The 11,842-nt window shown below is 36.0% G+C and overlaps 1 protein-coding gene across 2 annotated transcripts; it reads right to left on the reverse strand.

The window, feature by feature from the left end:
• On the reverse strand, nucleotides 1-11,590 carry LOC113716765 (uncharacterized). 2 transcript variants are annotated; one of them, XM_027241200.2, is made up of 11 exons: nucleotides 11,121-11,590; nucleotides 9,671-10,021; nucleotides 9,365-9,580; nucleotides 7,688-8,331; nucleotides 6,934-7,030; nucleotides 6,798-6,851; nucleotides 6,612-6,718; nucleotides 4,688-4,893; nucleotides 2,077-3,582; nucleotides 1,822-1,946; nucleotides 1-583 (listed from the first exon to the last, which is right to left on the reverse strand). In XM_027241200.2, exons 1-9 carry the CDS (start codon nucleotides 11,355-11,357, stop codon nucleotides 2,945-2,947), a joined length of 2,550 nt encoding a protein of 849 aa, XP_027097001.1. In that variant the 5' UTR covers nucleotides 11,358-11,590; the 3' UTR covers nucleotides 1-583; nucleotides 1,822-1,946; nucleotides 2,077-2,944. The 2 variants fall into 2 exon arrangements, with proteins under 2 accessions (XP_027097001.1, XP_071926584.1); XM_072070483.1 differs by having other exon boundaries at nucleotides 2,072-3,582.
• Between the last annotated feature and the right edge of the window lie 252 nt (nucleotides 11,591-11,842).

The raw sequence follows: 11,842 nt of genomic DNA on the forward strand, positions 1-11,842 counted from the left end.
TGAATAAAATAAGTACGGGGTAGGCAATGAAATTCATGATCAGTATGTAAGGCGCTTCACCTGTGATCTATACATCCTGCTTCGAGTTATCAATGGGGTTTGGAATTCCACGATTGATTCTCTAACACAAAACCAAAAACAACGAATGGAAAAAAGGTAGTATATCCTAAAAAAGATGCTACTAAGGGAGTTATAGATATGATTTTTCCACTAGAATGAGGTATACTAATACTACAAATGGAGTTGAATTACATGAAGGTGAAACTCAGCACAATATATATATACACACAGACATATCTGGCTCTTTGCAACATAGTTGCAGTTTTACTAGAAGTGGTTACTGAAGACCTAAATGATGCTTTATGGACTATGGACTTTCAAAATGTGAATTTTTTAGTCAGCCAGATATGGAGCGTAGAACTGCATTTCATCAATTTTACAGAGGAGAGTAAGCTTTATCACATAATGAAGTCATCAAGCAAAGGGGTGTCAAATGGAAGCTTTATGATCCCAGAAGCCACGAAGAATGCAAAAAGCCACAAAGGTAGCATCCATTGAAATGTAAACATCAGAATTGGCTTCCCTGCAAGGTAACAGTAGAGTTAAACTGTCTTTCAACTGCACAAGACTAAATTTTGAAAGTAGCTAAGGTTCCAACAACTGCATGAAGATCTTAAGTCGGCAATATTCTTCAGGATAGCCAGATATAAAACAGTGCAATTTTTTTTTGTTCATGCAGTCTGAAATCTTTTCTTATGGTTTCTTTGTATGAGAAAAATGCAAATCCCATAACACAGTAAAAGATGTAATTTTCCATCATTCCTTTTTTTTTTTTTTTAAATGCTTTAAACTACTGTTAAGACTTAAGAGGTTCTTGATACAATAAGCAGCTCTTGACTAATGCCACTTCAGTATAGACGTACTTCTGCTTCTTTGCTTCTTTTCTTCTCTTACCGTCTTTCTCAATGGATTAATCATTCTCCATTCTCTTGCAAACGCTAATTCCTTACAGAAATGGTGGACAAGAAAGGGAAAAGCAGCATGAATCTGATATATTTAATTTGTGATTCATGAAAAGGCCATTGAAAGTAAACATAATGGAGAACCTAATGACCTGAGTGACAAGGAATATACTACCCTTTGCAACTTGGTGCAGCAAAGATCTAGGATAAGCTTGTAAAAGGCTATAAACTATTTTTTCATGTAATCTGAAATCTACCAGCCTTTGTTGTGAAGTTTTAAATCCTGGAATAGTGATTGACATGCTTGACAGTTAGATAAAAAGCAAGTAATTAAAAATTTAAAAGCACCGGCCGAGCAGCATAAACGCATATAGAAGAAAAAATGCAAGTCCATATTTGCAATTGGCTAAAATTTTACCAGCAATGTTGGGATGAGAACTGTTTTGCAGTTTAAATATAAGAAGGCATGTTTGGTTTTAGACAACGAAATATGGGGGAAAGCTTTATAATTTGAAGGATTTCAGGTTGATAATAACAAAAGTTTCATTGACAAATTGATTGGATTTCTTGAATCAAAGATAAGAATCATCTCAAAATACCAAAAGTACGCCTCATAATCATTATCATTCAACAGTAGACATAGGACACTTTAACTTTCTAAGGTCACTTCGTAAAGAAATGGATTGCCAGGCTATCAAATCTTTGCCCTACTTGAATGCACAAGTGCATTAATTCCGATCAATCTGGGATACTATACAAATCAGGAGAACTTCATGCATAAGTTTAGTAGAAATTCATGCTTTGAAATATTATATTGAAGACGACAAAATAATATTTTTCAGGACAATACGGTCAGTACCAGCAGAGCGAAAAGAGGCTTCCGTTTTATCAGCAATCCACTCCCCTGTCTCACGTAGTTGCTTCTCCACAGGGCTTTCAGTTGACATGGGGGTACCAAACAGGGACATCTTCTCTTTTGGGTCCCTAAACATTTTCAACACAAAAAATCCCAAAAAGCAATCAATCAGGGAACTCCAGACAATGCTAGAACCATTTTTCATGATAAAACAAGAAGTACTCAAGTCAAAAATGAAATAAAAAGTAGTTGCCTGACGGGTTCTGTGTCTCTAAAACTGCCTGCACTGACGGCTCTTTCAATCTCCAGAATTGATGGTTGCTTCTGCTTTCTCTTCTGCTTCAGCCTTGGTATTGATGGTGGCTGTGATGTTGTTGGGGAACTACTGCCAGTGTCTATTGTGGGATGTGAACGCTTAGGGGGGCTGCCTTGATGAGATGTGGAAGGTGAAGAAGTTTTGTTTGTGGAGGCAAGAATTTGAAGTTTGTTAATGGAAAGGCAGTTCAAGCTTACCATTCTTCTGCTTTCTTTTTGATATCCTTTGCTTTGAAACTTACTGTAGTGTTGCAAAAGAAGATGCATCCAATACTGCAACTTAAACGGGCGGCACTGAAATATCTTATCTGAACCATCTGATAGACAAAACCAAGCCTTGACCGGTCCCAATTCCAAGTCAAGATAGTAGACTGAACTTGTTTTTGGCCTTTCATCTCCTGTTTTAGGTTTTCTTGTGCAGCCACTTAAAGTGTTATCTAGTCCCAAATTGGTTTCAGTCTTGTAATTAAGACAAATTGTCTAGTCTCACATGATGAGAGGCATACATTACAATTTTCTTTAAGATGCTAATCCACTTCTCCTTATGCGGCAGCAGTTCCACAAGCACAAAAATGGCATTCTAGGATTTGAAGAGGGAGCAGGGAGGAAGCAACTTTTATTTCATCTAAGCATTAGAACAGGTGAAAATTGTGTATACTTAACATCCAAAATTGGACCCGGTCTTCTATTGGGTTGATACGATTTTTCTACCGTCCCAGGATCATCACCACTAAAAAATTAGTTTGTGACTGACATTTGCCAAAAATGGCGAAAATTTACATGGAAATTACATTCAGTTTTTACACTATTCTCAGGTGGGTAGAGTCCTGAGCAAATGAAGAGCTCTTGTCCACTGTGGCTTCTGCGAAAGCACAATTCTCCTCAAAATAGGAACAGCTCCTGCTGATATAATTGCTGCATGGTTCTCACTATCCATGCTCAAATTGTATAGTATTGATAAACCAGCTTCCATCGCTCGGTTGCTACCCTCTTCAATCAACTTGACCAATGGAAAAATGCCACCCTGTGCAGCGACTGCTCTGGTAGAATCAACCACCCCTTCAGAAATTATTCTGTTAAGTTCAATAACTGCAGCCTCTTGGAGTTCTGGTGAAGATGAGGTTTTTATCTGCTCTATCAACCTTGGGATTGTTTCATAAAGAGTTACCTCCATATTTACTGGATTCTCAAAGTCCAGGTTTGGACCAGAGAAAGAACTCAGTTTAACAAGACAAGAAGCAACCCAATCCTTGTAGCAAATAGGAATCTCAGATATCAGAATTTTACGAAGTAAATGCATGAAATGCTGTGTGTCTGTAGTGCTGCGGAAGTGCTCAGAATCAAGCAATCTTGTAAATAAGCGGGATGCTGCTGATATTGCTTGACCAGCTTCTTCAACTTGCAGGGCCAATAATTCTGGTCTCTGTACATCTGTGTCAGCTTCTATATCTGTCAAATTAGAAATGAGGTAGATTATGAACAGTGGACAAACAAGAAAACTGTTCTAGAATAGTTAAGCAACAGACACATGTACACACATGCAGACACACACACACGTATTTAGCACAATCAGGTAGAAAGAGAGTGTGTATCGCAGGCTTCATTTGGCCAATAGAAATGAGGCTTCAGTAGTATGTCTTGAATGAATAATCTCTGAGAATCTTAATTCCACATTAAGGCCAATAGAAATTGGAAGGAAGCATATAATTTCAAGATAGACTAAATTTGACTGAGCATCACAAATAAGCAATACAGGGGAAGGGAAATAATTAGAGAGCCAGAAGGTTAACAGTAAACGGAGAACTACCATTAGTTGACCAAATAAAAGATGTTCTTCACCTCAAATAAAAATAGGAATGTGAGATACCCAAAACCTGTGTGTGGTGGGACGAAAATATTCAAGATTCGCTTGGCTAGTGAGGGAAACACCTTGACGTTTTTAAAACTACAGGTGTCTACCAGTTGCTTTTTTGTATAAGGGCTATAGAATGGCATAAATTAACTTTCCAAATACTTAAATCCCAGGTAACTCTAATCACAATAGCTTGACCAAAAAAAAAAAAAGAAGAATGTCACTGAAAGCCTTAGTAAGACTTTGAAGTTGCAAAAGCCAGGTGCATTTGAATCCAGAATGTGCATACTAGGTTCTCCAAAACAAGAATGACATGTTAGAGTTGGTGGTTAATCATCTCTTGTTGGTCTGGTTGCACTAACTAGTAGCTTCACGTTAATGGATGGCTAGGACCTTTACATTTGATTTGGAGCAAATGGAAATGGAAACTTATAGAAAAGTTTCTCTTTCTTCTCTAGCTCTAGTCATCTGCCTGAAAGAAGTAAAGTGTGATTCACTTCTATCTTCTTGAGCTTATCTGTAATCATTTTTTTTGGTATTTGCTCAGCCACACCTAGATGAATGGACATGAGGTATAAATTTACTAGTCCTCAACGCAGGTTCAGTGATCTAAATCAAAATGAACTCCAAAGCAACAGTTTAGAAAAGGAAGAAGCATTCATAAATGTTTTGCATCTTACAGTTCTGAAGCATCTTCCTTACCGCTTAAACGTTGTTGGAAAACACAAACTAAGCCAGATGCTACATCAACTGAGATGACCATTTCCACACATGCATCATCAACTATGACAAACTCAAGGATGGAAGCAGCTTTCTTTTGCAAATTGGGGGATGATGTCTTCAAAATCTCAATGATGCGAGCTAAGAAGGCAGAATTTACGAAGTCTCTGACATACATGGTTTGCACACTGTAGAAAAAAGTAGACTTAGTTTGAGGTCTAGCAGTGACAGTCAGTTGCAATCATCATTATAACAAAGTAACACAGAAACTTGTAGTGCATAACAAGAATCTGAAAAGAAAAAAATGACAGCAGACTACCGTGTTAAAAATTTGAACAAGGAAATGCTTATTAACTGTCAAATTTTGCCCTAAAAATGATGCAAAAATCAAATTCAAGCTTAGAGACCCAAAGAAAAAGTAAAAGCTGCGTGTCAAATACACTGAAAGAACACACCTTACTGCTTCATAAAGGAAACCTGAAATGAAGGCAAAGAAACCGAAACCAGCAGATCATGAGCAATTAACGTTGGAAAAATATATTCTGAATGGAAAGTATGGATTGGCCAAATGAAGTCACTTTTTCTTCTTAATCATGAATTAGCTTGTAGCACTTACCAAAAAATACTGTGATGACTACTAAGTAAATGAGCTACAAGAAGAATGTAGTGTAAGAGTAAAAAAGTAAATAATTTTGTCTATCAGTCTGTTCCAGTAATGCATGATATATATACATATATGTACACTGACATCCCTTCAGAACCACAGAGTGGCATCTTTATCATATTGAGGAGTAAATAAATAAACAACAATAAACTTGGCTGCTTAAAATTCACTATTCTTGTTTTTTCAAACCTACAACTAGAAGATAACCTTTTCCTTGGGGAACAACAGAAGCCCTCTATGTGAGGCAGCCATTCAGAGATAGAAAAGTTCAATGGTGACTCAGCTGTAGTTATTATTTCTCTGACAAAAAATAACCCTATTAGCCATTTAGATGGCTCTCACCGTGCTTCATGTTGCCCTCTGCAGGAGGGGATTCTATGATTCTAAGACACTGTATGGAACTTGTTTTGATACCCTATCATAATGGCATATCATCCCAGACATAAGTTGAGAAAGAGGAAAGCATTTGAATTTTTAGTAAGGTACCAGAAGATTGGAGTGATTTTGTTCTTAGGTCAAATACATATCTCTTAACATGTATTGTCTGCTAAGAAGGAGGTGGTACGCATCATTTAAGAAGGCATAATCCACTGATCCCAAGGAAACCTCACAATCCTTCACCTCAGAAGGTAGTTCTTACCTTTTAGCAAGGTTAAGTACAAGAAATGATACATCAACACACATAATAAAAAATAAGGTTAGCCTGACCATCCTTTTCTACAAGTAGTGATACATTATCTCTATGAGAAAGCTAACAGTTCCAGTCAAGAGACAAGGCTATGGATTATCCTAATGTCCCATGCAGGACACTGCTAGAGATTCCTAATGAAATCAGTGAATCTGATAAAATTATCTTCATTTACCTTGTGTAATAAATTCCAGCATCCATTTGTTTTCTCATTTATGATCACAGGAGCATATTTCAGGCAGCATAGTCTCTCGCTCATTCAGTATTTGCAAGCAAACTAGGAGTCTTAAATGGCCCTTATTTTGGTGAAAACCTATTTATACACAATAGCCAAAACCGCAAGACTCGTCCAATATAATCTAGGCGCTAAATAAATTTTCATCTTTTTACTACCTCCTTTTTTTTCATAATCTAGGCACTAAATAAATTTTCATCTTTTTTACTACCTCCTTTTTTTTCAGTTTGCTTTCTTGCACATTGAGCTGGTAATAAAACAAGTATTAACAAATTGGTACTAAAATATAAGTGAGCTTTTCTGATGAACAGAAAAGAACCTGGATGTTGACTTTGACTCAGCCATCTCATTCAGATACCCAGGTGACTGAGAATTTCTTGTAGCATTCCATCCCTTCTTTGAAGCATTAACTGGTCCATCATAAAACTGAAAGCGAAAAATACGCTCGGTTCACATTGAAAACAAGTACGAAATCTTTGACTGCTATTGAGCAGTAGGTACAGACCTTTGACTTCATCTCTTTATCAGGGTCCAGAATCCGATTAAGAATGTTTAAAATCTGCATTACAAACAATGTAAAGCCCTTTATTAATTACAGAAATTAAAATTGAAGAGAAACAATATTGGAAAATTTCCACTACCATCTCTGTTGAGCTTCCAGATGTCTCAAATTGCATCAGTGAATTAATCAAAGGATAAACAACACCTTCCCTTTCAATTATCTGGCAAACATCATTGCTGCATTTTGAAACATATGAAGTTACTTCTTGACAAATTACCATGAGGCCATGAAAGAATTTGATCTCAGACAACTCAAGATGTAGATTACGAATTCAAAAGTGACCATGAATTAGGAACAGGTATCACACCAGTTACATTTTTAATATCAAAACTTAAAGACTTCTCAAGTGCATATGCAAAAACAATATTTTCCTTTCTTAGCAACATGAACACGAAGCGTAATACTATGTAATTGAATCATATGAACTCTAAGAGAAACAGACATTAGAAAATCATGTAAATGTAAAAGTAAGTCAGATTAGCTACACAAACATTGTTAGCATAATGCAGCATTGGATATAAAATATATGGAGTATTTCACAAAAGAAAAAAAAAGAGGACAATGTTTTTAAAAGGAGAACAGCCAAGAAATGGAATCAAGAGGGTTTTTCTGGAGAGGACATATAATTTCTACATTTTTTTTCACAGTTTAATGCCGATCCCCAAGCTGATCTAGTTGGCAGTAAGATCCAAGGACTATATAAGAAAAAAAGTCCCAAAAAATCACATAAATCAAATTTCTTTGGCTGAGAAATGAAAATGAACAGATATCATACAAAGAATGAGCTAGGATAGCTTAAATCAGACTGGGATAAAAATGATGCACTTGGCAACCTGATTGACAGTCTCTCCAAAGCTCGAATAACGGGCAACCTAACAGTTTCATTTGGATGATTAAGTAATTGACTAAGATGATTAATTGCTCCAGCTTCCTTGAATGACAAGCGTATATGTTCATTGACAGATGAATCAGCAATGGAATCTGCAGCTCTGGCAATAGCAGACTCATCATCAAGTCCAAGAATCAAAACTAGTCGAGCAACACCATCAACCCATGGCAAAAGTGTGAACCTCCAACTTGAGGATGATTTAGAGTCTGATTTGTTCTCATCTTCCATTTCTATGGCTCCTATACGAGCGAGGAACTGTTGTTGTGTTCGTCCAACTATGGCATTCTTTTTTGCCTCATCTAGTTTCTGGTCTTCAATATTCAACCCAATTAGCAGTTCTGAAGCACCATATCTTGAAGGAGCTGTTGAACCTTGCTCAAGCTTTGTGCCATCAGGTAAAGATGGCCATGAATACAAAGCTGGTTTAAAAGACTTGTAGGCAGCTGCACCAATCAAAGGAACCAAAACAAGACCTTCATCTAATAATAGAATCCTATAGTAATCATCTTTAGCAAATTCCAATAATGCATTTCTCGCCTCTTTTCTAATGACCTTGTACCCTTCCTCATTACTCTTCAAGAGATTTGCCTGAAAAGTGCCTAACGTTAGTAAAATCCTAACAGCCACTTACCTTCATGAAATCTAATACTTGAAAATTACATGTTAATACATGTAAAACCTTATACATGAAAATTACATGTTAATACTTGAGAATTACATGTTAGTAAAATCCTAACAGCCACTTATCTTCATAAAACCTTATACTGGAAAATTTCATGTTAATACTCCATGTGTGGGAGGACATTGATGCAGGACAATCTTTAAATTCCAAAGTAACAATTTCTATTGGAGATGACAGCCAAAAGCACAAGCCAAGGAAAGAGTGTCCTGAAATTAGGGATTCTCCTAGTTGGACCTAAATGTTTTCTTTCCCTGAAAATAACTCAGTATGTCCCCTAGCACCAATCATCTGAAAACATCATCCATGCTAAGCGTAATTATTTTTCCAAAGGAATAACAACATGAAAATTCCTACAAGGACTTTCATGAGTGCTTTTAGTTGTTCCTCTCTTTTCCGCTGTCATGATTGACATATTCATATAGCTTTATTACAACTACTTAACTACGCTTACATGGAACATTTTGTTCTCCTCACATAATTTTAATCTTTGGTTGGGAATTCTAAATATAACTATTCACTACTATTACTAGTCAAATTCTCAATACAGTTGTTATATTAGTTTCTCTAATTTGATGCTAATGATTTTAGAAATGAAAAAAGAATCCAAAACATAGTTTAAAGTTGTTCGATCATCACAATATTGATTAACTAAAAAAATATGCTTGAGGTTTCTGAAAGCCAAACTCAAAAATAGGCAGACAAAATGAACTACATTTCCTTAATTTTTTTTCCTCCTGGACATCTGCAACATTTCTTTTATATTTGCCAAAAGAAATCATGTGAACAGACAACTTTTATTCCTCAAACCTACAATTGATTCTGACAGTTACAGGGTAGGCTTCTTAAAGAGTTTTAACAACTCGCTAAAGCTATGGAGTAGCATACTAGGAACAAAGAATTTCCCAACCCAAAGTAAAATAGATATGAAGTAAGCCTCACCAATTTTGGAATAACACCTGCTTCAACCATGATCTTGTGGTTAGAATTGCTAAGTGCTAAATTAGACAGGACACCTCCAGCTGCCTCCTTCACTTGTACGTCCTCATCCTCCAAGAACTTAATAAGTAAAGGCAGGAGCTCTGAGTTCGCAATTTTCACTCGGATATTCTCATCTACAGACAAGTTCCACAATGTACATAAGCCTTGCTCCTTCACCTGCAGAAAAAATCCAAATTGAAAATTTTCCACATGATATATCATAAGAATACATGTACAAAAGTATGAATATTTAAATAGCTTGCATACATTTGAAGACAAGGAAATTCGTCTAAGCATGCTAGTTATCTCCTCTACTGCCCCACTTTCGGCCACAGTGTTTCTGTAAACATTAATGGAGGAAATCGTCCTCAAGATTCCAGCAGCAGCTTCACATGCAGAATCAGAATCAGACTTGAGAAGGTTAACAGTAAGATTTACAGCACCATGGAATTGCATGACATTATCTATGCATTTTTTCCCTCCAAGTGAGTACTTCCAGAGTGCAACTACAGCTTGTTCTCTATCAAGAGGATCGTTATCCAATCCAAGCATCCGTACAAATAATGCCACATAACCATCACTGCTCCCAGATGAGCTCCTCCCTCGTGCATCAACATCCTGATACCGAGTGGCAATTGATTCATTCACATATGCATAAAAAGTAATGGCAAATTTAAAGGTAAAAGTACATGTCAAAAAGGAACAGAATAATGACATGTATACATGATGAAAGACACATCTTTACTGACCATGTCAATATCAAGAATTTTGGCCCATAAAAAAGGTGGAAAAGGGTTGATTAACAAAATAAATATAGCTGCACAGAATAGTATAGTTTGGAACAATAAAAATCGTCCTGAACAAGGTAATATATGAATTTTAAGCACCAGATAACTCCAAATAACACAGCTGCACTAGGAAAAACAAAAGAGAAGGAAAACAAAAAATTAGCCACAGCAAAAACTTTGATGAACTTAAGATACACCAACATGGATGGTATGACTAAAGTCATGTGACCCCAAATATAACACAATATTGCCATCGGCAAGTAGCATGTTTTGGGATTTTTATTCTCAGGATTTCAATCAAATTATTGCTTAGCATTATAAAAGACAAGTTAAGATTTTTTGCGCTTTGATCTTACATGGAAGTGTACAGTTGTAAAGATACACCATTGTCCCCTATATAAATACTTGCCTGGGCCTTCCACAGTTCTACTCCAAGAACTTAGGATTGGCAACTCAAAGGCGAGATTAAGCTACTCCAATAGGACTCAAATAAATTTTGCTTTTCCCCTTTTTTTTTTGGGCGGGGAGGTGGGGGGTGAAGGATGGATAATTGAATTTCCAAAATTCAACAGCAATAAAAACAGTTACATAATCGACCAGACAATATCGATTTCAGACTGAAATAAACATGAAAAAATTCTAATAATTCCTCAACATAATTTTGCAAGAATCTCGATCACTGATATAATTTTCAAGAAGCCAACACTTGTGTATGCTACTTGATATCTATAGCACAGCATACAATCAGCATTACAAAAACAGCAACAAATTTAGACTTCACAGTAAAAACCATTAATCACAAAAAAAAAAAAACTCCGAATAAACATCAGAGTTCGATCACTATACTCATATACACAAAATCTTAGAATAAAACGTGAGTGAAATGGGATGAAGACAAATGGAAAGTCGATGATATGTAGAAAGCTTACAGCAGAAGATGAAGGCTGAAATGGGATGGCACCACTATCATCAGAGACCCTTGTTCTAAAAATTGAATCTTTATAGCCTATTCTGAGCTTAAATCTGTAATGATTAACATTATCACTGCTAAAACAGTTGGTTTTCTTGGTTCTAACTGTAACAAATCCCACTCGAGGATGCAAGATTTGATTTTGCAGCGGATTGGGGGGCTTGAGTTGTATTTGGGTTGGGATTATCAGCGCCATTTATGCAATGCTAAAATCGATGTTTGGCACTCATAAGTTCTATCTGATTGTCGATGAAATAGAACAAAACAGAGGTTCTGGAAGGAATAACAGTCCGGGGTTTCTGTGTCTAAGCCAAGGTTTTGGACTGGGGATTTTCTTCCATTTTTTTTCGATAAAAGGACTCGGGATTTTGTGGTTTTGAGGACTAAACAAATGAAAATGGTGCATTTGTATTCTCTCCTTTTTCTTGCTTTGAAAAAGATGTTAGATGTCTTTTATTTTCCTTTTTTTTGAAAATAAAAAGCAAGGAGTTTGTAAGTATTTATGGGTAATAGTTAATTATTATTTTTATTTTCCTTTCTTGCTTTGAAAATGATGTTAGATGTCTTTTATTTTCCTTTTTTTTTTTAGTTTTTGGAGAAAATAGCCACATATCAGCCAAGATTTGTGTTATATCAACCAAGTTGGTGCAAGATTTTATCCTTAATAAGTTTTCAAACTTT

The sequence above is a fragment of the Coffea arabica genome, chromosome 11c (assembly GCF_036785885.1).
Source record: "Coffea arabica cultivar ET-39 chromosome 11c, Coffea Arabica ET-39 HiFi, whole genome shotgun sequence".
In the NCBI taxonomy this organism is placed as follows: domain Eukaryota; kingdom Viridiplantae; phylum Streptophyta; class Magnoliopsida; order Gentianales; family Rubiaceae; genus Coffea; species Coffea arabica.